This window comes from Natator depressus, chromosome 4, assembly GCF_965152275.1.
Source record: "Natator depressus isolate rNatDep1 chromosome 4, rNatDep2.hap1, whole genome shotgun sequence".
NCBI lineage: Eukaryota > Metazoa > Chordata > Testudines > Cheloniidae > Natator > Natator depressus.
In genome coordinates, this window is record NC_134237.1 from 20,015,402 (window position 1) to 20,042,921 (window position 27,520).

Here is a 27,520-nt window from a genome sequence, read left to right on the forward strand (position 1 = left end):
TTTTATTCATTCTTTCTTTCTTTCTTTCTAGGACTCCCAGCTTGTTGGATCTGTAATACAGAATCAGAGTAAGTAAAAGGAAAAAAAAAATCCAAATCAGACTTGATATTATAAAGGGAGCATCCATACAGGGTGCGGGGCGAGCGGCGGGGATGGAGAGTGAGTGTGTTACATAGGGGAGAGATTTTCAAAAGGATTTAAGTGATTTAGAAGGGATGAACTTAAGCACATACTCAAATTTAAGCATATGCTGGAGGGCTTTGTTGAACTGGGGCCTTGATCTTTATTTTGTGTGTCTTGAGTGGTCAATAGCCAGCGTGATATGCTGGATCAGCATCATATGTCTGTGAAAATTCCTGACCCAAAGATCAAGTTATTTAAAAACACAAATAAAAAGTCAGTGCAATAAAATATGGCACAAATGAGGTGTACAACACCAACTGTGTTTCTTTGGTTTTACAGAGCAGTATGATGCACCTTCAAAAACATTGCCTAATTCACAGCAAGGAACATCGTAAGTAACCAGATTCGCTTCTTGGTGATACGTTCAGTGAGCTGCAGTTATGGAATTATGGTGGGCGTTACCTGTTTTAAACCCTGGTTTACTGGATTTTTGTGGAGATGGAAGTTTTAGCAATCCTCTTTCAATAAATGTAGGGTCTGATCCAACACACATTGAAGTCAATGGAAAGACTACATTAGACTTCAGTGCGCATTAGATCAGGCCCTTAATGAATTGGGTTTTTTCAGTATTACTGATGATATGCTTTGAAGTTTTTTGCTCTGTCCTATCACTGCTTAATATCTAGCCATACCTCACACTGTTTGAACTACAAATAGCACATGAAGTTCTTGTCTTAAATGCAAATGTGCTTCTGTTTCCTTTCATGTATATAGTTTAAAGTCTATGAAGATTAGTAAAGTACCCAGTACCATTCTTTCTCTTAGACAGAAGTACTTGCAGTTCTGATTTACTAGTCAAACACTTACTCCTCAGTCTCAAATTCAGATTTTTATAGCACTTAGTGTGCTGTTGGATTTTGGGAAACTATAGATTAAAATTATTAAAAGACCAATAATGATATTTCTATGATTATAGAGATAATATTGGTCTCTTGGATTATTCTTTCCAGTTATCCAAAAGAAAGTTTCCTGAATGACTTTATTGCTGGTTTCCTATTTGTTTTAAAGGGGAATCATTCTTTTAATCCTTCAAATAACGAGAGTGTCTTTATTTCTGCTTCTGAAAATTAGGGTGTAAATTTGTGCTTAAGCCAAACATTAAAAATTCAGTGTTTGTAGCAAACAGTCTGTTAGCCAGCTGCATAGTATGAGGGTTTCTTATTGGCTACTTATTTGCTTTGCCCCTGTTCTCTTTGTTAGTTGTGTTTTCTAAGATGAGTAAATTTATAATTTGTTCTGAGTGAGAGAGATTTTCTAGTCCACAAAACATTTTTACTGTTGGAAGGAAAAGTAGAGGTGACTTTGTGACCTCATTTCTGTGTGTGAAATAAGAATTTTCTCCACTAAATCCTTTCCTGTTTTATAAGAGAACTTTTATGAGTACATTTTTCTTCCATTAAAATATTGCTCTCCTAAATTTACATATCCGTTTAGCTTTGGTTTTTTAGAACTGCTTAATTCTTCCAGAGCTTTTAGCCAAGTGGGTGTTTGGATTTCAGACGCGTTACATTGTGCTACTGATAAAGAGCTAGTTTATAGACTGGAGAATAAGGTTTTTCAAAAGTTTAGGAATCCTTGCCTAGATAGGATTGTATAAAACACCGATCCTTTCATTCTACTCCCTGTGGTCCCAATCAGATGTGCAGTGTGGCCCCAAGGACGTCAGTGTGGTTCCTCAAGGCAGAGGGTTCCACCCGTATGGATTAGGAGTCAAGGCCTTTGTATGTAACACTGAAATCCTCCTAGTGGTATCAGGAATTGCAATGATACTTGCTCTGCTAATTTTAATACAGGAATATTGGGACCAGGTTGATTTAGTGTAAGATTTTTCAAAAGGTCTGTGTTGGCCTAACTCTGCTTCCATTGAAGTAAACTCCAATGTTAGGCCATGGCTGAGCATTTTGAAAATCTGAATTTAAGTGTTTATATTTTGAAAAGGTTTAGGGGGCTGGTGGGTGTTAGGGAATGCCAGCTAGTAAGTGATTCATTTTTCTCTTTAATATGTGTAGAGAAGGTTAATAATTGTAACACAGTGACTTTGTAGCATTAGTAGCAGGTGAAAACAGTAACCAGTGAATTAGGTTAACTGTTTCAAAGTATTGTTGTGTGATGAAATTTAGTCCTGTAAGGTTAACCAGCCCAGATGGCGGCATTGCTAGATTCTGAGCCTTGTATAAGAGTAAGTTTCAAGTAAAGAGTGCTAAGTTACTCAAGGGCAATTCACATAGCAGGGTAATTGCTGAATCGTTTTATGTTTAGCAATTGTTGCAGTATTTAAAGCCACATAATGTTACTAATAGGAATGTTGTTCTCTGAGGGCTTGTCTGCACTGGCAATTTACAGCTCTGCAACTTTCTTGCTCAGGGGTGTGAAAGAACACTACGCCCCCCTCATGGAGGTGGGTTTTTAGAGCGCTGGGGGAGCTCTCTCCCAGCGCTCTGCTGCGACCACCCAAGCCATGTTCAAGCGCTGGTGCTTTAACGTTGCCAGTGTAGACTAGCCCTGAGTGTTACAAACTGGAGAGAGGTTCCCCCACCCGGACTCTGTTTTAACCACTAGCAATGAAATTAGGCATTTTTAACATTGTTCAGAACAGGGATGGGGGAAAAGCAGAACTGGCCTGTGCTCTGGCTTTCCTGCTCAATTGAACTGAGCCTGAAGGGATTTTGTATCTGAGTGCTGTAAGATCTATTAAACATACCCAACTGTCATCTGGGCCCATTAGTTGTCCTTTCATGCCATATTAAGGGTTTCTGGTTGGAATCCCATAGATTGGGCCACCTAGCTTCTCTTCCCTCTCTTTTGCCTTTGTTTTTCCACCAACGATTTCCCCCCCCCCCCCCCCCCCGCCCTTCAATGACTTCTTCCCTTTCCTCTCCTTTAGATAAAAGTACCAGTGTCAGCAGCTCTCGGGGTATCTCTCTGCTGGAATCACAGGTGTGACAGCAGCACCGGTAGATATACCAGAGCCAGCTTTGATCTATCTAGCTCGTATAACTATAGCAGTGAAGCTGTGGCAACACAGTCTAGCTACTCAAGTGCTACTCAGGTTCCCAGGGAGTGTTGTTCGGGCTTCACTGTGATGGTAGTTTGAGCTAGATACTTCAAAGTTCACTTCCACTGGTAATAGTAACATCGGGAGCCTTAGTGTAGACACTCTGTTTTCTAATTCTGTTTGGAACAGCTAATTGATACGGTGCATAAAATACTGGCAGTAGCCAACACCCTGTCTACCGTGGGGCTCCCAACATTGCTGCTATATCTGTAGGAGAGTTTTGCAGAATTTCCCTAGTGTAGGCAGGGATAGAAGTTTTACCCAGGCTTACAGTAGTGGTGCTTAATCTCCTCTACGCTAGTCGTTAAACTATTTTCAACACCAGTTCAGCGGGACGCTTTCCTGACCATTCTTGTCAGAAGAGGGTCAGTTTTCCAGAACACAGCAACTCTGAGGTTCTGCCTAGTAGTTCTGTAGCTTCTCTCCCATCGTTAAGGACACTAGGGAATTCCATTTAAAAAAAACAAAAATCCCAGCTATATTGAATCAGTGGGAGACATGGCAGAGCCTAAGCTGTGATGGCTTCCAGTGTTTCTAGCACTGTGTGTGAGTTAAAGAAAGGCAGGGCTCTCACCAATGCAGCTGAATCAGAGGTAGCACTGGTGAGCCTTTCTTGATAAAACTCCCTAGCATAGACAAGGCCTACCAGAACAAAGTAAATTATAGCTGCTTGATGTACAATAGAAAGCATTAAAAAGTCAATGGGCCTCATTCTCCACTGCCTTGCATGTTGACAGCTGTGCAGAGGGCACAGTGAGTATAAAATGCTCCCACCAGTGTCAGTGAAAGGTAAATTCTGAGCGAGTAGTGTTCTTCATGCACTTTGCACAAGTGTGAATGACTACTCAAAGTGTAACGCAAGGAAGGATTGGGTCCAATACAAGCCATTACCCCCAGAATTATTTTATTTTAGATATAAAGAGAAGCTGATTCTCTCAGATGCCACCCAGCAATATCTAATTTTAAATGTCTTTTAATGGTGACTGCTTTATCAGGACATGAGAATTAGTTTTTGCTCAGATGTTGATTATCCACGATGTCTGTAAGTGTAATCGACCAAAATGCATAGCCAGTCAGTGTGAAGGGGAAGTGACTTAGATTTGCATATCTAATGGTGTAAGCCATGATTTGCCCAGAGACTTAATTACGCCGCCTTCTTGAACTGATGCATCTCTGATTTTTGTTTTCATTTATACAATGGCACATTCTTCCTTTGCTCTTCGAAATACATGTGACTGTCTGAAAATGCAGCCGCTTAGAGTAGCTCACATTAGGAAGTGTAGTTGACTGAAAACAAACAGCATTTGTGCTGGTTAATTAGAGGTTGAAATCCCTATGCGTCTGTGTGCCCAAATTAAGCATTCAGCTATACAGAACATACAAGGATTTCCCAGATGGCTTTCATTCTTGAATAAGGCCCTTAAGTTAGCACCTGGCTTAATTCGAATGGACGTAGCCTTTCTTTTTAGAAGGGGAGACGCCAAGTTCATTCTTGCTAATGTGTCTCTAACTAGGCCTGCAGAGAGGCCAGCTTGTGCATTCAGTGGAGCTGTTCCTTTCTGGCATGCTACATTAGTTTTAGAACTGCTTCCCTAAGAAAGCTTTTTTTTTAATAGGTTTTCTGAGAGAATGAGTGTGTACATGTGCTGCAGTTTCTACAGACTACAGAATAGAATGCGACAGCACTTAAAAATATGGCAACTCCTGAGCTAATTAAAGTCTTAAAAATATTAGTCTGGGTTTATTTTCTTTAAGTAGGCCATTTAACAACTTGTTGAAATGTTATGTAGGAAACTGGCTATCTGTTTATCTATTTGAAAGCATGACTCATTTGAAGAATTATTTGTTGAGCCAACCAACCAGTTTCATTTACTAATAGCTTAAGTGGAAGGCACTTCTTAAAATAATGCAATTTAAAGAGGACTTCCTAACAGTCTTAGTGCTCTCTCTTACGTCGTCCTGTTGCCTTGGAAGGAAATGCATCTGCAGCCCAGACTTTAAAGAAGTTCCTAGTAGGGTTTTGGTTTTTTTTAAACATCTGGGCAGCCTGAAACTTGTGGTTTGAAATTGGTAATGGAGTATGAAACATTCGCTGGCTGGCTCAGAGTTTACTCAAGGTGGTAGTTATCACCTTCTAATGACTAATTCCCCAAAGGTCTGTCTGATTCCTAAAGAACAGTTGGCTGCATTGCCCTCCAGAAAAAAAACAGCCATTCTGGTTGCCCGTCTCTTCAGAAAGATGAATGGAGATTTAAACATCCATAAGCTAAAAGTCACTTAAGACAGGATAGTGTATGTAGATCCTTGCATTACTGCTGACCCTGTGCTGTTTCTGTATTGTAATTAATTAGAGGACTTCGCTTTGCAAGATGGTCATTCTAGCACCTTTTAGCAATACGTTGATTTCAGAAAAGGACACTCCAGCTTTAGACTCCAACAAGAAAGCAGGAATATGTAGGTTAATGGGAAAAGACTGTTCAGATACTTGAATAGCTTAGTCTTTGTCTGGAAAACAGACTTCTTGCAGCTTTGCTTAGGGGTCGATCATGCAAACCCTTACTCATGCAAGTTAGCTGCAACGAGACTGTTTGCTTGAGTAAGGATTACTCAGTGAGTAAAGTTAGTAGGATCAGAACCTTGGTTTGGAGCACAGGCTTTGCAGGGAGGATGGATGAATTTGTGAGAAGAGGGAAAAAATATTTCTGTTAATTTAGTGCATATGCAAAAAGCAATGGACCGAAGTAGTTTAACTTCCAGTAAGCTCTGACTCATGTGAGAATCCCACAGGAACACATGCATTCTGAAGCAGATTTTTTTTCTTTTAACTCTGCTTTAACAGCTGCAAGAACATGTTCAAACAAAAGAATTTGTCATTAAAAATGAAATTAGTAAAGATTTATTACACTTTACTACCAACAGCATATGGGGTACTTACCCAATCCAGAGATACAAAGAACCTCTGTTTGGCTCACTGTCATTCAAACATTGCAGCGGTAAGGTTAAGGCTCGCATGGCCAGTCCTTTGTATCACTTTGTTTTCAGGAGTTCAGAACTTTCAGAGGGGAGAAAAAAGCAATGGAAACATTTCACCGTGATGTTTATAACCCAACACTCGAGACTCTTAGTGTAAAGCTGAATGTATATAAAGTGAAACTGTCCAAACTCAGTAAAATGCAAGAAGTAAACAAACAACATAAATAGTAACAAGTTGGCTCTTTAAAATTCTTTTAATAATGAAAGGTGGTAGAAATAATTTAGGTAAAGAAATTTTTGACTTGCAATATGTAATTCAGTTGGCTTCCTCCATTTAAGAGTTTAATGGGATTTTTTGAAAGAGGCTAGTAATTTGGGGTCTCTTAGTTTCGGGCACCTTAAAGGGGCTGGATTTTTAGAGTGTGGGTTCTCAGGACTTTCTGAAAATAAGGTTTCTAAGGTTCTACATGTTGGGCATCTGACATTACTATTCAATTTACAAAATTTTAGCATTTAGTTGGAAGTGTCTAAAGTTGTCCTTCTGTAGAGTTATGGAATAGATTTTGCCTATTCTTTCTTCTTTGGAGGGTTCTACAAAATATATATATATTATGGAATCAGGAAATAAAATAAATAATTAATAATCAGGTTCTCTGAACTCCCTGTATGTATCCCTCTGGGGTTGCAGCTATATTGACATCGCTTGACAGATCTCCTCCTTCACAGAGTAGTATTTGTTGTACAACATGAATGCTGAACAGCCAGATTTCATTAGGATTTATTTTCATTAGCAAAGACCTAAAAAGTGGCTGATTTCAATGACAACAGCTATGCTCAGGTACACAGGAACTCCTGTATTACTGTATGTCCTGTATTTTTTGTGGGGATTGCAGGAAGTTTAAGCTTTAATACAATAGCTTTTCAGGTACTCAGATAGCTTGCTTGACTTGGCTGGGAGATGTCCTAGAAAGGCGGCTTAGCTTCCAGAAGTGCAAAAATGGTTTTGGAGGGGTTTTCTTTAATCCTATTTCCTGACTCCTGAAAACTAACTGTACTTTCCCATGGTGTAACTGAAGGGGCTTGTGTTTTATGCCGAAAGAGTGGAGAAGGGTGATTTGTTAGCACCCTTTTTAAAGGAAACTGTAAAAGCAGAACAAGCAACACAAATAAACAAAACCTTCAAAACTATCACTTCAGTCTATTCCCTGTTCATTCCCTATGCATAATTCCCCATTACTGTTAATGGCAGCAACATGCTCATACATTTAAGAGAAAGGTGTAGCTTTTCTCATTACTGTTAGAATTATGGTAATTTAGTTTGGTGCTTGAAAAACCTCATGCGCTCTGAGAGGAATCATGGTTTACTGTTCCACCATGACTGCCAGTTGCTGCTTCACTGTTAAAATAGATCTTATCTGGCTGACAAGGCAATTTCTCCTGCAGTTTCATTTGGATTTGGGATTCACCACTTCAGCAGCCAAGTTCCACAGCCCAGTTGGTCATATTTCAGTGGTTTAGAAATGATTTGTGAAAGTGTGTATGTATCTGTGCTTGCCTGAATGCTTTGGTATGAAGGGCACTTTGTAAATGTAAGATTACATCTTGCTTATTTGTCTAAATGAGGTGGGGGATGGTATCTGAAAAGAAATTGCTCAGCTTATTTAAACTTTTACTGTAGTGTGTTCGCAGCATCTTAATATCGAACTGCTTAAAGTCTTTAAAGGTGACCTACAAAGATTTTTTTTTTTTTTTAGAAGTTGGACTTGTTTGCCCCCTTTTATTCTAATTTATAATTTGTATCAATGTAGCACCTAGGAGAGACATTGTCATGGACCAGGATCACATTGTGCTAGGCTCTGTACAAACTAAAATGAAGGCCTGACAGGATTTTTCAAAACTTGGTTGAAAAATATCAGGAATGTCAAGTCTATATTTCCCTGGTTTTGCTGGAGGACTTCCTGAGGGTCCCAGAGAAATTTACTCTGAGTTCTCACACCTTAAAGAGCTGGGGGTGTTGATGTGTTAACAGAGCAATCATTTTTCCCAAATGATCATTCAGCATTAGTTCGAACAGGGATTTAAAACAAAGGATGCTTTTTAAACTGTCTGAATAAAAATTCCTTTCCCTCTCAGTCCCTTAGCTTTGAGTCTCTTCTCTTTTGAAATATCACGTCACTAGTTCTCTGGGTATCTAAGACTTGCATTTCTAGTTTTTTGAGTTAGGAGGATTTTTTTGGTCAGTAGACTTTCAGACTGCCTTCATACATCAGAAAGAAGAAAAAAAAAATGCAGTGGGACTCAAGCTACTTTTTGCCGCCCCTTTTCAAGGCACTGTTTTCTTCCTAATGCTCTGAGACAACTGGAAGAGTCCTACTCTGATAGTCATCTACATATTTGTGAATAAGTTATGAGCAAATTCTGTTCTTGCACATTCTCTGCTCCCAGAGACATCAGAGCAGAATTTGTCTGTTAGTATTTCTCTTTATTGCACTAAATATTACGTTTCCTAGTGTGATGTGCTGGAGCATGACATCCTGTTATGTAGAGGAAGAAGAAGATTGGGGTGGGGGGGGGCAGTTTCAGCTTGAACTTGGCATTGGTTTAGGCATTCTTGAGTTAGAGACTTCAGCTGCAAAAAGAGAACCTATGTGATAATGGAAGTAATCGTAATCCAAGAAAAACTATGTGAATGCCCATACATTGCTTCTAGTGCCTGCAAAACACTTTACTATTCTATCAGGAAGCATCATGGCCTAGTGGATAGAGCACTTGCCTAGCTCTGCCAATGGCTTGCTGGCTGACCTTGGACAAGTCACTTCTCCCCTGTGCCTCAATTGCCTCATCTGTGATATGGGTACAATGCTACTGACCTCCTTTGTAAATACTTTGAGATGTGTAAGGTGGAAGAGCTAGGTAATGTATTATAGTCTGTTTAGGTAATAATGGCATTTAATACTAGAATGTTTTAAATCTTGGAACAAAATCCCGATGTTTTTTTGAAGTATGGGATCAGAACGAGACACGCGATTTCGGAAGGATCGGGTTTTGTTCTTAGAGTCTGCCTTTTTAAAGCATATCCATCTATATGTCCCTCTTTCTTCTTCTTCTTCTTCTTCTTTTTTTTTTTTTTTGGTCTTTCAGAATGTTACGAGATGACCTCCAGCTCAGCGATAGTGAAGACAGTGATGATGATCGGGTCAGTATGACATTTTATATTATACTACACGCACAGAAATCCCTTTAAATCGGTGTGATATGTACTGTTGTTTTAAGCTCTTTAACCTAACTTCCCCCCCTCCCCTCTTTCTTTGTTCAAATACTTAGGTCTCTGAAAAGCCACCTCCCTCATCTGCTCCTCCAAGGTACTGTTTGTTCCAGAACTACTAACTAGAGCAACAGGAAGAAGAATGTGCCTGATACTTTGTACACAGCAGTGAATGGGGGAGGATGGAGGTTATTTTGATTTTTGAAGATCCTCAGTTGGTGTGAAGTGGAGCAGCTTCATGGTATTAAAACAAGCAGCTTTGCTGACATGCCCCAGCTGAGGACCTGGCCCGTAGCACTTTGTACAGATGAATGAGCGAGCGAGTTAGAAGGCAAAGGGAAAAGTACTGACTGACTGACTAGCATATTCTGGAAGTTTAATTCATTGGTTGCGGTGCTTAGCCAGGTTTAGCTGATGTTTCGAGGTTCATTTCTGTTTGCCCAAGCTCTTGTGATAGCTTTCACTGAAGTCAAGAAATATTCGAAACGTTTAATAAATGTAAATTAATCTGGTTGCTGTTTTTGTTCTAGTGTGGTGTAAAAGTAATTGGTCAAAAGACAGCTAATTAAAGTGATCATGCTAGTCAGAGGAGAAACTCATCTGATACGGAAAGTTATGAGAATGTAGAGTGTTGTCCTCGTGTGCTCTTTGAGATAGATGTATGTATCTATATGCATGTATGCAATGTATAATACAAGTGAATCAAGCTCAAGCTATGGAAAGAGCTGAATTAAATTTTTCATTTTGGTCAGTGGACCAAAGCTATAAAGTTGTTAGAGCCAAATGGTACCCTCAGTTCCCAATGGATCTCCTGTGGATAATAATAGGAGGTTTGCACTGAGGTCAAGAGTAGAAACATGGTCCTTATGAAACATGGTCCTTTTAGTTATTAGAGTTTTTACTGTTTTCAATGGGGCAAAGATGGCATTTTCAGGACCTCCACTATTTGTCATTTGTCTTACTTTGCCACTTGCATGTGCATTTTGCTCAGTTTGTGTGCATAGTTGCAGTAACTGCATATGATAAATACACATGCAGTAATGCATTTATATTATTTGAGGGGTTTTAGGGAGATTTCCAAAAGCACAAATGAGTCATCTGCCTAACTCTCATTTGATTTTTTCTTTTTTTACCATTTGTGGTTTTGAAACTCAACACTCATCATTAAGAGCTTCAGAATTAACATTCAGCTGGGATGAATAGAGGCATTTCTAATCTCTTCTCAAACTGCTGTTTTAGGCTAATACAGCGTTTGGGGGGGAGGTGATGAGGGGGGAAGGAGGAGAGGAGGCTATGCCTGTAAGGTCATCTTTACAGCTGTAAGGATTGAGAACTTGGGCCCGAGTGCCTAATGTTAAAGCACCTAATTAATTGATTTGACTTTTTTTCAAAAGTGTGTACCTGCAGCTGTCATAGACTCAGCGAGAGATGAGGTGCTCAGCACCACTGAAAATCAGTCTACTTATTTAGATGCCTCAATTTGGACTTGGGTGTCTAACATTGATACAGGTCTGAAAATTGGCCTTAATTTTTTTTTTTTAAACTCAAAGCAAAATTTCCTTTTGTCTTGAGGCTGGATAAATAGGTCAAGGGTTTACACCTCTAACTCTTCCTGCCCCCATAGGCCAATGTGTTTAGGTTCCTACTTGAGCTGGTATTATAGGCAATACCACATTGGCAAGTAATGTGTACGTCTGATTTTAAGTCACAAGAAGCCAGAAACAGTTGCATATGCGAAGTACGGCAAAGGGGTAAACTAGACCTCAAGTTGCTTCAGCTCCTCCTGATATGACAGCTGAGCATTGCTGATACAATCTTTTAAGCAGCTAGTCAGCAGCAGTGTTCAAGGTGGAATGAATGGGCATATGATTTTTTTTTAAAAAAAGAAAAAAGCTCAGAACCCTTCCAAATGGAGACAGCTTAAATATAGACCACATTTTTGGCCTGTTAACTATATTCTTCAAGCAAAGAATAATGGTCTACAAAGTCAGCCTTGCAGAAGGGCATGACGATTTTGGGCAGTGATAATCAATTTGCTTCTGGGAGAGCACTTAAAATGTAGCTTTCTGTCAGTATGAGTCTCTGGATCAGCAAGAAAACTGACTGCAACTCATGCAAGTGTATTGGTGTTGACGTGGGAGTTTTCTTAGGTTAATACTGTGATTTTTATTTTTAACCCCTTTCCAAAACATGCATTGTGCTTGTAAGTCCCAACTCCCACTGAACTTAGTACATTTCTGTTTTAGGCAGACTTCAGAAGTGAGCTCTGAGGGGATGGGTGTTCTGGGGGTAATATGCCACTTTAGCATGGCAGTTTAACTAAATAATGCTTCTGATGAAATGGAAACCAAAGGAGGCAAATACAGTGAAGAGTGTGTGAGTGTGTGTGTGTGTGTAAAACCTTTTCAGGAAAACTAATTTTCTCTCATACTTCTTTAGCTATTTAACTGGCATCTGTCAGTCCCATTGAGTATTGGTCTTTCGAAAACCTAGACTTGAAAAATCTCAGTGACCGTTTTTACTTTTGCCATATAAATAGAGCTTCCCAACCTGTTATAGTACCAGGTGAAACTTTGCTCACAAGTTCATCTGGCTCAGGGGAGGGTTTATTTTGAGCCATTACCTTTCTTTTATGGTATGGTAATGAATTCTTTGCCTTCTCACCAGTGCCAAAATGTAAGTTGTTTTAATTCCAAATGTTGTCATGTCAATGAAAATATAAAACTTTCACCCATGCTGCTTTCTAATTTTATCTCCTGATGGCCTTGCAGTGCCTCACAATCGCAGCCCGAGAGTGCGGCATCAGCACATTCCAGCAGTGCGGAGTCAGGGAGCACCAGTGACTCAGACAGCTCTTCGGATTCAGAGAGTGAGAGCAGTTCGAGCGACAGCGAAGCGAACGAGCCACCGAGAACTTCTACGTCTGAGGTACTGTGTGGTGAATGCAAGGGAGGTAGCGAGGCTTAACCAAGCTTACCGCTTCTGACTCCTCACTCACCGAATGCCAAAATAGTTACAGGGAAGCAGCCTTGGGATAAAAATGTCATCCTCTTCTATATGCAGGTTCTTTTAATCCCCACGCCACTTCCGTGAACTTTCTCACTTGCTGTTTAATAAGCTTTGAAAGTCAAATAGGCCTTGGTCACAGGATAATTGGGCTTCGGAAAGAATGTTTCAAAATCCTTGCATGATTGGTGCTCTCTTCCCCATTTGAAGTATGGCCTGCAGTGTTCCCCCTAGAAATGGGCCAGACCCAAACCTCCAGCATCCAAACTTTCCGGTAGTTTGGGTCAGTGTTTGACTTCAATGTTTCAGGCTCATCTTTGTGTATATAATTATTATGGATCCTTTATTTGAGAGCTGTTTTATTGTGAAACCGGTTTTTTGCTATTTAAAGCAAGGTTGTTCTTTCTTAGAACAGTGCATTTCCTTCTGAAATCGAATGGCAGCTGCATATGATGAGGTGAAACCTCTCTCTTAGATTTCATTTGAAATGATCAGACCTGTAGGAAGTCTCCACTGGAATGTGCCTGGACTCACTGCTGTTGAGTTTGGCTTGCTTTTCTGCCCTACTGGTGCTTTGGAGGCCTTATTGACCTAGTTGGGAAAGTAAGCTAACAGAACTCAAGGTAACGCTTCATAGTTTCATAATCAAGACCAGAGGCATTTTTCAGATTGCTTCCAAAATGAAAATATATTTTCCAAGTCCCTGTTAAGCGTTAGGCGCATTGCTGTGCTAGGTGCAACATGTCATTGAAACGCTGTCTCTCTCCGTCAGTGGTGTAGTGGGGGAAAGAGGGAACCTACCGAATGTTTCCAGATTAACAGAATGGTGTAAAATGGTATCCCATGGCTACATTTCTGATCATACATGCAGATTCAGCAGCACTTTATGCATCAGTCAGGGTATAGCAATTTACATTTTCTTCTGTTCTCCCCAGCCCTCTTGCACCCTGTAATCTAATTTTTTCGCCCATTACAAGTGTAGGAGCACACATATAGGGAGATTATTTGGGCAAAACTGAGGTTTATTGGCACAGAAGGCACGGGAATCTTGAAAAACAAATACTTCTCCACCCCATTCCCAACATACACCAATTTGTGTGATTGCAGATTTCATTTGAGTAAAGTTCAGATAAAATTCAGGTGCTATCTGAAGGAAATAAGTGTTATGCTTTTGTTCCTATATATAAACCTAGCTGTCTTGTCTTGAGATTACTAGGTGATGGGAAAGGAGAAGAACTAACCAGATAATTTCCATTGAATGTTATGTCCTTTTCTTGCTATAGTTCATCCTTTCAGCAGCTCCTGACGTAAACTGAGAGCAAGGCTGTTAGTACATTTCACTTACTGAATACATATAGAAAACTTCATCACAGACAAAAGCGATTGCTTAAAGACCTGTTGACAGTGGTTGCTTTTTTATTTTATGGTCTCTTACCACCTTGAGTAAGGTGGTGTTAGGCAATGAAAACATGTAGGAAAGCACAAACCACAAATAACAGCTGGCAGTAGCAGGGAAGCGTATAAAGAATCAAACAGAACCCAGCAATCTGGGTACACTCTTACACTTACAGATCCAAGTCTCAAGTGAAGTCTTCACTGCCAAAAAAAAAAAAAAAAAAAATTTACGCAAGCTAAAATGTTAGTGAGGACAAGGCAGTTGTAGTTAGCAGGTTGAGTCAAACACTACAGCAGAGCCTGGGGGGTTAATACTATCTACTAACTCATAATAAATCTGCAAGTTAGCTAACTTGAGTTGAAAACTCACCTTTTTGTGTGTGTTTGCAGTGAAGACGTGTTCCCCAGTACAAATCAGACTTAAATCCAGGGAATCTGGCTAGTGAGGACTGCCTAGTCTAGGGGAATCCTCCAGGACTGCTATTCTCTGGTGGTGTAAGGGCATGGCTGGAAAAAAAGGAACATGGCTGGGGCCATCTCTGTGCTCTGTGGATTCCCAGCTGCTGGAATGCACCTGAAGGTCATTTGGCAGCAGAAGAGTTTAGAATGGGCCTGTAGCGATAATTCTCTTAATTTGCAGTTTCTGACATACATTCCCACGTCAAAGTTTTTCCCCCCACTATCTTTCACTCTAACCTCAATTCCAGTCCATAGATACAAAATAGCTCTAGGTGCCCTAAGAGGGGTGGGAAATAACTTTCATTGTAGCTGAAGAGTGCTTTAAAGACACAAGCAAGTTACATTTCACAGTCACTATCCTAACTCACATTGGGTCAGCAGCACTGGGTAATCAGCCAACAATGTTTGCTTCTGGCACAGGGCAACCCAAGGCCAAACTTCTATGGAGAATGAAAGGTCTCTTACTGATACAAAGGTGAAGCTTGTCTGAGACCAGGAGTCTGATATGAATAGTCAGATTAGCCCTATGCAAAAAGAGAGGACTTTTTGTTTTGATGTTGTTCAAAAGCTTCTCAGTGTGTCCTCTCTCTTAAGTTCTTATATTTCCTATATCTTTAATAGTAGGGGTAAAATTTAATGGGTTTTGATAGCATCTAATATGTCAGGCATCAGAATAATCCATAGAGATAACTCCCATAAAACTTTTTTTTCTTTACAGCCTGACCCACCAACATCAAATAAATGGCAGCTGGACAACTGGCTAACCAAGGTGAACCAACCAGCAGCACCAAATGAGAATCTCAGTGAAGTTGTCCATAGGCCTGGTCATCAGGAGAGCAAGGGTCAAGGGAAAAGCAGCAGCAGCAGCTCTCATGAACGTTCTGAATCAAATGAGTTGCACGCCAAAAACTCAAGCAAAATAACCAGGGCTCCTCAGGGGGTACATCTTCCTAGCAAACGGACCTGCCAGAAGTCTCCCACGCGCACCGAGGAGCCCTCTCAGAGGCTCACAGTTGGTACCAAGAAGCCCAGCAAGGCCCCACTACAAGAGGCTCACAGGGGAAGCCTGAAAGTGGAAAGTGAGCCTGGTCCATATGGGATTAAAGACCAGTCTTCCAGAGACAAGCCCAAAGTAAAAACGAAAGGGAGGCCAAAATCCAGAGATAAAAAAGAATTGAAACCAACGGTGCAAGAGCCCTTGGAAAAGAAGAAGCACAAGAGCTCACACCAAGCCATTACGAAAGCATTTTTGGACCCTAAGCCTGTGAAAGACATTGTGGTTGGTGGTGCCCCAGAACATTTCCCTCTCAGCCCTGTAGCTCAAAGCCAGAAGCCCGCCACCCCCACCAGGACTAGTGGCAAAAAGCCTGCCATTGTGGTCAGAGAGGACTTCCATAGAGACAAACTTCTCTTGCCTATCAGGGATAAGACGTTGTTATCGCCCCTGAGGGATTTCCCAGTCCCTCACGCTCTTGTGGTTAAAATTGAGCTGTGTCTCCTTTCAAGAATTCCACAGCCACCTGGGAAAGGGAGTCGCCAGAAGAAACTTGAGGGTAAAGAGCTCCCAAGTGCGAGGAAGCAGGATTTGGAAAAGAAAAGCACAGAAACTCCTAACAAGTCTCTCAAAAAGAGAAAGGTGAGAGGGAGAGGAGCATTCTTGCAATGGTAGCAGTGTTATTCAATTGGCAGGGAATGTGGAGGTGAGGGAGAAATTTTAATAACATTTCATGTTTTTCATCTCCTCCCTCAAATAATCAAATTTAAATTAAAATTGTATTATCAAAACAGTTATTAAATATTTTTATTTATTAAAAACCAGTTCAGCAAATTATTAATATCAGTAACTGTTCAGGAATGTTCTTGTTTTTTAAAAAGTCACAAAATATTCAGAAAGCTTTTAGCAAAATTTTGTGTTGTCAAAAAAGGCCATTTTTCAGAAAATAAAATCTTTCTAGTTAAAAAATTTCAACCAGCTCTAGGAATATGTAATCTCCAGTTTTGCTAATGTTTCTCTGGATTTCTCCCTCTTTCAATTAATTGAATTTAGCCAAAGCAACACTTGTAAGTGGAGGAGGCTACGGTGCCTTTTTTGCTACAAGGAGCATGGTATTTGAAATGCTTCCCTTGCTGTGCATTCATCTGTATAACCCATTCAATATCAGTTGCAGGAGAGTACCACTGTCTCCTGCTTGTAGGGATGCCCTCAGTGAGAACTCTTCCACTTCAGCAGAGATGGGTGTCTTAGGCCTTGTTTGCACACACAAGTTGTATAAAGCAGTATAGTAGAACCTCAGAGTTACAAAGACTTCAGGAATGGAGGTTGTTAGTAACTCTGAAATGTTCATAAAGCTGACAAAATGTTATGGTGGTTCTTTTAAAAGTTTACAACTGAACATTGACTTAATACAGATTTGAAATTTTACTATGCAGAAGAAAAAGTGTGATTTTAACCATCTTAATTTAAATGAAACAAGCACAGAGAGTTTCCTTACCTTGTCAAATCTTTTTTTTTTTTAAATCTTGTCAGATCTTTCCCTTTATTTTTTTTAGTAGTTTCCGTTTAAAGCAAGTACAGTACAGTACTGTGTTATTTGGTCTCCTGCTGCCTGATTGCATACTTCTGGTTCCAAATGAGGTTGATCGGTCAGTTCGTAACTCTGAGGTTCTACTCTACAATACCCTCCCCCTGGCAAAGCCCCCCCAAGGATGCAGTTATACTGTTATAAAGATGCTAATACTGCTATGGCTTATTTCTGTATAGGAAAGGAATAGCTACATCCATACCAAATCTTTATACTGGTATAACTGCATCCATATTAGGATTTGTAGTTGTATAATTATTTGGGGGAAAGAAATCATACCTCTAACTGAAATGATTATACCAGTACAAAATCTGAGTGTAGACCCAGCCTCGGGCCCAACTTCTTCTGGGCTGGTCTGTTCAAAAGGGGACCTATTTTCTTTGTTAAATTAATTGAAGTGTTCTCTGACAACTATAGTCGCAGCTGTAGAGGCCTAAAAAGCACAGAGAAAGTTAACCCTTAGTATGGTACTTCTGCTCCATAACCTGCTCTGAAATACTGGAAAGAATCTGTGTGCTGCGGATAAAAGAAACAATTGATATATAAAATACACAGTTAATCTGCAGAGCTGGGACTGAAAACCTGGTCCTTCAGTACAAAAGGAAATGCTTCTGTTACTTGAGCTCAAGGACAGCTCCTTCAGCTGAAGTAGCAGTAGGTCCTTTAACTCCTCTGAGTGCCCGCACCTAGAGGATAATGTCACGCACTGGCTCACATATACACAGTCAATACATTACAATGTGCACAATGAGTTCACATGGTGAGTATACTCATCATGGCTACATCAGGGCCTATTCCCAACTCTTCCTAACTATTCAGGAAACACCAGATTATTTGCTCTCAACTGGAGGGAGAATAGCAGTATTTTTATGCTGTTGGAAAGAGAATTAGCTACTCTTTTTTGAGAGAAAGGGGCCATCGAACACAGGGCACTTTCCCCTGTTTTGCTAAGGAATGGTGGAAAAACTTGAGAACCCAGAAGTCTGTACTGTGAGGAAGTGAGAGAGAACTCCAGTTTTGAAAGGTAAGTCTGTCTCTTCTGCTCTGTCCCCAGGAGAGCAGAGAGATGAGTGACTTGACTCTCAAGAACACCTTCAGGGAGAGGAGACTAATTAATTTATGTAAAGAAAAAAAATTGGCCTTTTGCAATTTTTTGCTGGATTTATTGGGGCCAGGTTGAAAAATTAACTTTCACTGGCTTGCTGGGGGAATTGCACAAGCCTCTTCAGAAGAGGTGGGCAAACTTTTTGGCCTGAGGGCCACATCAGGGTATGGAAATTGTATGGCGGGCCATGAATGCTCATGAAATTGGGGGTAGCGGTGTGGGAGGGGGTGAGGGCTCTGGCTGGGGGTGTGGGCTCTGTGGTGAGGCCAGAAATGAGGAGTTCAGAGTGGGGGGGGGAGGGGAGAGCTCTGGGATGAGGGGTTTTGGGTGCAGGAAGGTGCTCCGGGCTGGGACCAATGGGTTCAGAGGGCAGGAGGAGAATCAGAGATGGGGCAGGCTGTTGGGGCACAGGCAGGTGAGGGCTCTGGGGTGGGGCTGGGAATGAGGGGTTCGGAGGGCGGGAGGGGGATCAGGGCTGTGGCAGGGGATTGGGGTGTGGGGCAGGCTCAGGGGTGAGGGCTCCGGGCGGCGCTTACTGCAAGCAGCGCCCGGAAACATGTCCCCACTCCGGCTCCAAGGTGCGGCCAGGTGGCTCTGTGCGCTACCCCAGTTTCTCAGTTAAGGAGTTTGACAGACTGGGAGCTAGGTGATCTAAAGAGATGCTTTTTACAAACAAACAAACAAAAAAAAAAACGGGCCATCAACTCATAAAATGTCCAGTCCTGTGAGGTATTGCATACCTTTTGAAGTCAATGAGAGTTGAGGGCAATTGGTACCTCACAGCACTGAGCCCTTTATGAGGTGATGCCCTCATCTTTTTAGTGAGAATCTTCACATGCGTTTGGTTAGTACCAACTGCTGTGTGGGCAGGGCAGATTGATTAACTCATTCAAATTTTGCAGTATTTCCATATTAAAATAGTTTTTAAGTTTTTCACCCTTGATAATTCAACAGATATACACACATGATTACCACAGATCTTGTAATACATTTTTAAAATCTTATTTAACCAGCTCTGTCTGTATATCTCTTTGCCTGAGAAGCTGGTATTTTTTTAGCGCATATGGATAATTGTTCCAAACATTTTTTCCCCCAATTTCTCCCTGTATCTTATTCCTGTTGAAATGACCTTGGGACAATCTGTGTGGTTTAACTCTTCCGTGTGCTTTATTTTCCTTTTTGGCAAGTGATGTATATCACAAAACACAATCCCTTACCATTGATGACATAGCTGGAAGGAATTTTTATATGCTTTATATTGCTCTGTATGATTCATATTCATTAGCAAGAAAACACCAAGAGCCGATTTAGAAATACTTGCTGTCACAAGCATGAGTCAGAAAATATTTTACCTTTTTCTTTTGCGGCACGGGGGGGGGGAGGAAGTATTTCCACTCCATCCACCAGAATCAATCTCATGTCATTGGGAATTCTTTTCAAGGAAGCTGAAGTTTAGATTAATCAGCTGTGATCTGGATTTGCATGTTGTGATTTTTAGTATTTTTCTTTTAACATTAGGAAATCAAATTTAGCTATGTTGGCCTGCACTTTTACATGTGTATGTAGAGTCTAAGTGGTGGTGATTTGCTTTCAACAGGGGGAAGCGGAGAAAGAGACTGATAAGAAGAAAATCAAGTTGGAGAAAGAAACCAAATCGTTGTCTTCAAGTTACAGAGACGCCAGTAAAATGAAGTGAGTATAGAGATGCCAGAAAAAAGCGTGAACTTGAGCTCTTTTTAAAAAAAGGTTTTGGTGAGGAGTGGCTTCCCCTTGTCTCCCTGTGAGGATGGTATTGCTTAATGTGATGTATATGCTAGCTGAAATACAATACGGTGCAAATTTATCTTTACAACTTGCTGCCAACAACATATGCACATACCTTTAAAATCTGGATTTGAGCCCTTTGGGATATCTCGGGATGTTTTGTTTCTTTTCCTTGCTCTCCTGGTTCCTTCCCATCACCTTTCAGCCTCAGCAGTCATTTTTATTTTTTGGAAGCTGTGCATGCAGAATTTATACTCCTACTCAGAGCAGTTTTTTAAAATCAGGATTGCAGTGCTTTACAAACAATTAAGGCACATAAACCCTCTGGGAAGTAGGATGGCACGGAACCCATTTTACTGAGGCAGAAAGCAATGAAGTAACTTACTCAAGATCGCACATGGGAGTTAGCAGGTACAGCAGGACAGAGAACCCAGAAGCTGTGATTGCCAGTCCCCTGATTGACCAATAGCTCTGTCCTAAGAGGAGAGGCTTCTGGCATGCTATGAACTGTCTTTGCACTCTAAGACTCCAGTCAAGCAAAGCACTTAAGCACACGCTTAACTTTAAGCACATGATTTCTATGGAACTACGAACATGTTTAAAGTTAAGTTTGTGCTTCGGTGCTTTTTTGGATCAGGGTGTAAGTGGCTCACCAAATTGTGCTGCCTTGTCTAACTTTTCTGGCTTAGAAGAATATTGTGAAGGTTGTGATAAAGAACTTGGTCATCTAGCAGCCTCGGATTTCCCTGATGTCTCTGGTTTTTGGTTTGGTTCTGATATGGAGGCCACAGTTGTCTTGTTAGTGGTGATCACCTAATGATGGACAAAAATCGGGTGTTACTGCTGATACAGTTAGGTCTGACAGCTGTCTTTGATACTGCTAACCATGTGGTTTTGGCAACTTGCCTACAGACCCTAGCTGGGTAGACCGTGTCTATTTTGAGTAGTCCTACTCTTTCCAGTCCGAGAGGTCACAGTTGGTGGTGTTGGATGACTGAACATGTGTTCTAAGTGGCTTGTGGGTTCTGAAGGGCTCTGTTCTGTCACCCTTTGCATATGTGAGGCTGCTGAGGAGAGAGTGGGAAGATGTGGCCTGTGCTGTCTTCAGTATGCAGATGACATGCAACTTTCTGGCTTTAATCACACCCAGATAGTGCAGTGTCCCTCCTTTTCTCAGTGCATTGCCAAGATCGGGACTTGGATGAGAGTAGACCAGCCAAAACATTATCCAGAGAACAGATGTGCTTTTTGGTTTGGAAGTTGTTCCTACTTCCATTATTAGGGCAGTTGGTCCATCTTTTATCCAAAACATTCACAATTCTGGGGTGTGTCTTGTACCTTGAGAGTTCCAGCTGGCATTAGTATCCAAAAATGTCGTCTTTCCTCAGCATCTGGCAGTATAGCTGCAACGTTTCTCTTAGATTTGCCAAAGTTATCCATGCCTTTGTAACGCCTCAATGCAATGGTTGCAATGCACTTTGCATGAGTGTAGATGACTTGTAGGCTACAACTAATACAGCCTGCAGCTCGGCTGCATCAGCTGGAGGGGGCCTATAAAACCAGATCTGCACCAGCTGAAGTGGTGTCCTATTACTTTGAATTGAACCAAAAGTAATTGTCTTCAGTCTATAAATGTCTTCATGGCTTGGGTCTAGCTATCTGAGCAGACAGCCTCTCTGCAGGGAAAACACTAAGGCAATTGATATTGGGTGAGGTCTTTGCGCTGACAGTCCCTACATTTAAATGTCTGGGTGTTCACAGCAGGGCATTATTAGTGGAAGGCCTTCGGTTCTGGAATGTGCTTCTGCCTTGGGCCGAACAAGAGCTGGAGTTTCTTTAGGGCAGAGATTCTCAAGCTTCATTGCACCACGACCCCCTGCTGACAACAGAAAATTACTACACTACCCCAGGAGGGGGGATCAAAAACTTGAGCCCTGCTGTCCCAGCCAGGGTGGGGGGCCCAAAACCGAAGCCCAAGGGCTTCAGCCCCAGGTTGGAGGCCTGCAACCTGAGCCCTGCCACCCTGGGATTGGGCCCCGGGCGATGGGGCTCAGGCTTCGGCCCCGGGCCCCAGTAAGTCTAATACCAGCCCTGGCGACCCCATTAAAACGGGATCATGACTCACTTTGGGGTCTCAACCCACAGTTTGAGGACTTCTGCTTTAGGGCATGGTACAAGGCCACAACTTGTCTCATCTCCTGAAGGAGATAGACTCGAATGGGTTGGTTTTTCATTTATTTTGGTGTTTTCTTGTGGACTCCAGTCATTAAAGATCATGGGGCCAGATTCCCTGTTCCACTCCAGATGCCTTATACCATTTTGGCAACCCAAAGAAGCTGCAAAGGTAGTGGCCAGTTAAGTGAGGTTTACAGATGAGGTACACAGCTTCCAAAGTTCACTGGTTTTAAATCTGGCCTGCGATGATGAGAGACGCTGCAAACTGATGGTAACTAGGGCTGGCCCAAAGATAAGAATTCTGTTTTCCAAAAAGTCTCTGATATTTGTGTCCATTCACATTGGGATGAAAATGAAACCTCATGAAAAACAAAAACACAACACCTCAGAATGGCCTATAATCGGACCCAATGCCTGATTCAGGGCAGGGACTTCAACCAGGGTGTCACATTCTAGGTGAGTGCTCTGACCATCAGAGTACAGAGTCAACCCCCCCCCCCCCCTCTCTCTCTCTCTCTCTCAAATTCCATCCTGAACCTCAGATACCATCGGAGGAATGTTTGCTTTGATAAAGTAGCATTTTGCAATGGAAAAATGTTTTGTCCAAAAGTTCCAAACTAGCACTAGTAGTAACCTCTTTCTCTAACTACAGAACAAAACTGGTAAGTCCCTGTCCCTTGAACAGTGGTCTCTATTTCAGCAGTTCTGTGCAAGCTAATTTAACTGGCTAGTCTTCACTTCCGCTTAATTTAATGAAAGGATATGATCTGAGGTAATGAGGAACTCTGTCTGACGTTAGGGACAGAGAATGCATTCTGCAAAATAAGGAAGAAGGCCAGTGCTGTGGTAAGCCACTTTGAAAAAACAACGTGCTGTGGTAGCTTGCACCATTCCCGATGTCCTTTCTCAGAGATTCTAGTCTCTCATAAGTCCACGAAGAAGGAAGAAATGAGAAGGTGGCTATGTTGCGGGGTGTTGTGAAGGCCAAGACTATAACAGGGTTCAAAAAAGAACAAGATAAATTCATGGAAGATAGGTCCATCAATGGTTATTAGCCAGGATGGGCAGAGATGGTGACGCTAGCCTCTCTTTGCCAGAAGCTGGGAATGGGCGATGGGATGAATCACTTGATTACCTTCATTCCCTCTGGGGCACCTGGCATTGGCCGCTGTCGGAAGACAGGATGCTGGGCTAGGTGGACCTTTGGTCTGACTCAGTATGGCCATTCGTATGTTCTTATGTTCGCTCTTCTTAAATCCCAAATCATTTAGCTGTAACATTTTCCTCTGATAACAAACCTGAAATTTTGTCTTTATTGCTGCTTCAAATATGATTTTCCTGCATGTTGTTGACAGTTGAGGACATGTTTTCTAAATCTCCAGAAAGTCCCTAAAGTTTCCTCTTGCTTTTAATGGATTCTTTTTTAATTCGTCATCTCACATTTCCAGAGTCATCAGCTGAATAAACAGAATCATTACACCATGTAATTCACTATTTTTTTAAAGCACTGTATTATATACCATGAACACCCTAAATGGTAAGTTCATTTTCCACCTCCAGAGTATCCAGATTTCCATCCGAGACACTGAAGAAAGAGCTCCTGCTACCACCACCTCTGCCACCAATGTCTACTGCGCAGCCTGCCCAGAAGCCAGCCAAGATGGCACAAAAAAGACACAAGGGTGAGAGCAGCACGTGCAGCCAGCTGCCTGCCACAAATAACCACACTGCCAAGAGCAAGAGCAACCACAAGGATTCTTCATCCTCCAAGCACAGGAGAGCGGAGGGGAAGCATTCTGAACATTCTAAAAGCAACAAACTAGGTGTAAGTTGTTAATGGCAGAGCTTTTCATTCTAGCAGTGAGTGTTCTACAATTTCCTTCTGCAACATTATTCTCTTTTCCTTCATGTTTTTAAAGGACAAGGCATGTGAATGAGTGACGCTACGGGTTTTTAGACAGTGTTTTGTTTTGTTTTGTTTTTTCTTGGTTCCTGTGAGTTTGTCTAGCAAAATCTTGCTGACCAAAAATCAGCATGCTCTCCCCTGGTAGAAAAGCAGAGACTAGGGTGTGAGGTTTCTGATTACTCACGAAAGCTTATGCTCAAATAAATTGGTTAGTCTCTAAGGTGCCACAAGTCCTCCTTTTCTTCTTAAGACATCATTGTTTATTACAAAGTACCCTACTTGTTTGTTGTTTGCAATGATTTGTATGTTAAAACCCCAGATAACGAAATAAAGCAGAGATTATGCTGTAGCGTCTTTGCTTTTTCAGTACGTTTGCTAATTTTACTTGCTCATTTACAAAATGCACTACTGTGGCCTAAGTTTTTAAGTTATTTATATGACCTTCTAAGATTTTGCTGTTCCAGAAAAAAATGCCTTTGAGGCAGGACATCTGCTGGTCGAGACTTAAGTTATCCAGCAACTCCAGGGACCTGAGCCAAAGCCCAGTGAAGTCAATCGGAGTCTTTTTGTTGGTTTCATTGGACTTTGTAACAGGCCCTCGGTGACCTGTGCGGTTAAAGGCAGTTAACTTGATGCTTTCCATAAAGTTTCCCATCGGCCTTCACCCTACTAGTAAGCAAATAATGAGGAGGAGTAACAAATGTAAAAGATGGTGCTTGGGTGATAGGACCACATTTTCAGTCAGGGCCTTGTTTTTGACCAGGCACATTTGCAGGCACAATAGTTGCATATGCAAAATCAGTCGGTTTTAAAAAAAAATATTTTTTTTTACTTGAGCTCCCTTTAAAAAGCAGGCCCCTGTTATTGAATAGGACTTGGGTTTGTGCTACTATGTATTATTTCTAAAATTGTTTTACAGTAGAGCTGGTGAGCCTTGTGGCTAGAACTGGATGTTTTCAGGTTATAAAAAACCCAGTTACGTTGCCATTTTTATGTGGATGGATAAATGTAATCTGAGCTTTGTTCATTTGTTTGTTTTTAGAGGGTGTGTGGGCAGTTGCTCTAGCCAGCTTCAAATGTCTTTTGTAACTCTGCTTTTCTGGAATTTCAGCAAGTAACTTAAAATCAGCTACTGTTGCCTCATACCCCAAGGTTAAGCTAGCAGTGGGTCTGGGTGGATAACATGGGGTAGATTTTATTTGTACCAGACTTCGCTGAGAAAACAGGGTTGTTATCAGTCTTAGTGCTCTCTTAGCTCACTATGCCATTGTCCCGCTAAATACAGCTCTAGTTTCAGTAGCAAGGGAAACCTGTTACTTAATTTCTTCCCCTCAGGAAAAATTCAAGTTGTGTTGAAGATTATAAGCAGTAATATAAGAAGGCAAGTTTCCTCCTCCTCTACAAAAAAGAGGGAGAGAGAAAAGAGAATATATTCTGAGACTAAATAATCATTTTCGTTTTTAATTTGGAAACCCAAAGCTTTTAAAACTGCTTTTGATTACAAATTCCTTGACCAGTTCTTCTCTGCATGATGACTTCCCAGGGACCTTCAGGAGATGGCAAAAACCCTTTCCCGGTGCCTTCTTTGCCAAATGGTACCTCCAAGCCAAGGAGACCTCAAATCAAGTTTGAAAAGTAAGGTTTTTCTTTATATCCTCCTTTCCTTCACACTGATCGCGTCATCTTCATTGTCCTTTGAGTACCTTAACTTTGTGCCAGACATAAACTTGTTCCTGTCAATTTCAAGACTCTCTGCACAGTGATACCCCTGCTTAGATCTCAGTTCTCACTGCCTCCTTGAGTTGTACCCTTCTCCCAGTCACATCTCTCAGTCACTTCTTATATTTCCCCTTTTGTTTAGGACTTACTTTCCTTGTATCCACATGATCTCTCTCTTTTCATTCAGATCTCTCCTTAAAACGTACTTCTTTCATGTGTGGTAACCCAGCAGAGACTTGCCCTGTTTTTTATTTAAAAAAATATTTTTTTGCTCCCATTTTCTTTCAGCTCTAGTGTGGAGGGCAGCCAGTGTAGAAATCACACATCATTTGGCAAGGAAATCACCCTTCTTGAGAAGTGCCTTTGTGTGCATCAGTGAACATTGTTTTTATTTGGCTGAATTATGAGACTTTGAAAATTGCACTTTACCCATGAGCAGTGCGATTGGTGTGCTTTTTAGTTCAGGCTGAGGGTAGTCTGTGCAGAGCCCTTCTTATTTCTCTGTTAGTTTTGTGAGTACACAGTGAGCTGTACACATTTTGTACAGCAAATACATTAGTTTAATGCATGTAGGTGTACGTGGCCAGAAGCATGCTTTATAAAATGTGCATGAGCAGTGCGATTGGTGTGCTTTTTAGTTCAGGCTGAGGGTAGTCTGTGCAGAGCCCTTCTTATTTCTCTGTTAGTTTTATGAGTACACAGTGAGCTGTACACACTTTGTACAGCAAATACATTAGTCTAATGCATGTAGGTGTACGTGGCCAGAAGCATGCTTTATAAAATGTGCATTGAATAAGGCAGGGTTCTGTAAGAGCCCCGGCCTCATTCACTGTGTATCTTGCATCCAAAGGAGTTTAATGGACCCTGTTTGTCTGGCATACCTAGAATAGTGAATGGTACTACGAAGTGCTGCACATGTAAACCGAAGACTGTAGAAGAATATGTATGCTGTATTATATTTGAGAAGCAAGACAGGATAATGCAATTAAATTAATGCATATGCGCAGGAAGGCAGAGTTAAACTTGCCCTTGCAACATAAATTAGAATTTTCTGACTTTAGAGTACCCAGGAGCACAACCTGAACGTTCTTCTAATGTAGCTTTCTTTTGGTGGAATACGGGCCATCCCGTCTATTAGATTTAGACTGTAAGCTCTTTAATAAGCAGGAACTTGACTTCTGAGCATTGCCAAACAGCCTGACAGTATTCAGTTGGTGCTGATTGTAATTTTTTAAGTAATCAGCGTAGCAGCCCATGCAGCAGTTACAGGGTCCTTGTGATGTGACATTAAAATTGATACTTACTCTATCTTTTTGTTTTGTCTCTCTCTCCTCTCCCTCACTCCTAATTCAGACAGCATCCGATGGAGTATCACATAGAGGAGGCCAAAAGACTGAAGCACAAAGCTGACACAATGGTAAGTCTGGGCCTTGTGTGCTGGAAGTGTTAAAAGGTTTTCTAAATAAACCTGCTTACTTATGAAGGTTGGCTTTTTGCACATGTCCTGGATCACAAAATAAAAGGAGCTTATATCAGTGTTTGTTCTTTCCTTCCCACCTAGCCTTCTGTATCTATTGGTCAAGGTACAACCTACTGCTCTTGGGACGCATGCCAGGAAATCCTATCTTGCAGGGTCAGGGGGTTCAAAATCGATTAATCCTGTGTTAAATCCAGCTGTCACGTTCAGATCTAGTACACACGGGAGTATGGACAAGATTTGTTCGTATTATTCCCAGTTAAATGAAGCTCTTGTCACATTTCTTTTAGTGAACATGGCTTGTATCCACTAAAGGCAGAGCTATGTCCAGATTTAGGTCCTTTGACCAGATGTAGAAAATGAATTCTGTTTTGCGGTACTCAAAGTTGATATGACCATGTTCACCCCATACACACTGTACAAGGTTAGCAGATCTGTTTGCTTCCCAAAACTGTC

General features: G+C 41.3%; 1 protein-coding gene across 4 annotated transcripts in view; it reads left to right on the forward strand.

Moving 5' to 3' along the window:
- AFF1 (ALF transcription elongation factor 1) overlaps positions 1–27,520 on the forward strand; it is a 161,444-nt gene that overhangs the window by 114,027 nt on the left and 19,897 nt on the right. For all 4 annotated transcript variants that reach the window (XR_012639237.1, XM_074950549.1, XM_074950550.1 and 1 more), the window contains 10 exons: positions 32–68; positions 463–514; positions 9,353–9,407; positions 9,536–9,573; positions 12,248–12,404; positions 15,055–15,972; positions 19,621–19,715; positions 23,523–23,787; positions 25,412–25,503; positions 26,941–27,004. Coding sequence is in view for 3 of the 4 variants with exons in the window: in XM_074950549.1 (XP_074806650.1) it covers positions 32–68; positions 463–514; positions 9,353–9,407; positions 9,536–9,573; positions 12,248–12,404; positions 15,055–15,972; positions 19,621–19,715; positions 23,523–23,787; positions 25,412–25,503; positions 26,941–27,004 (1,773 nt within the window). In the remaining variant the exon portion in view is untranslated. The remainder of the gene's footprint in view (positions 1–31; positions 69–462; positions 515–9,352; positions 9,408–9,535; positions 9,574–12,247; positions 12,405–15,054; positions 15,973–19,620; positions 19,716–23,522; positions 23,788–25,411; positions 25,504–26,940; positions 27,005–27,520) is intronic.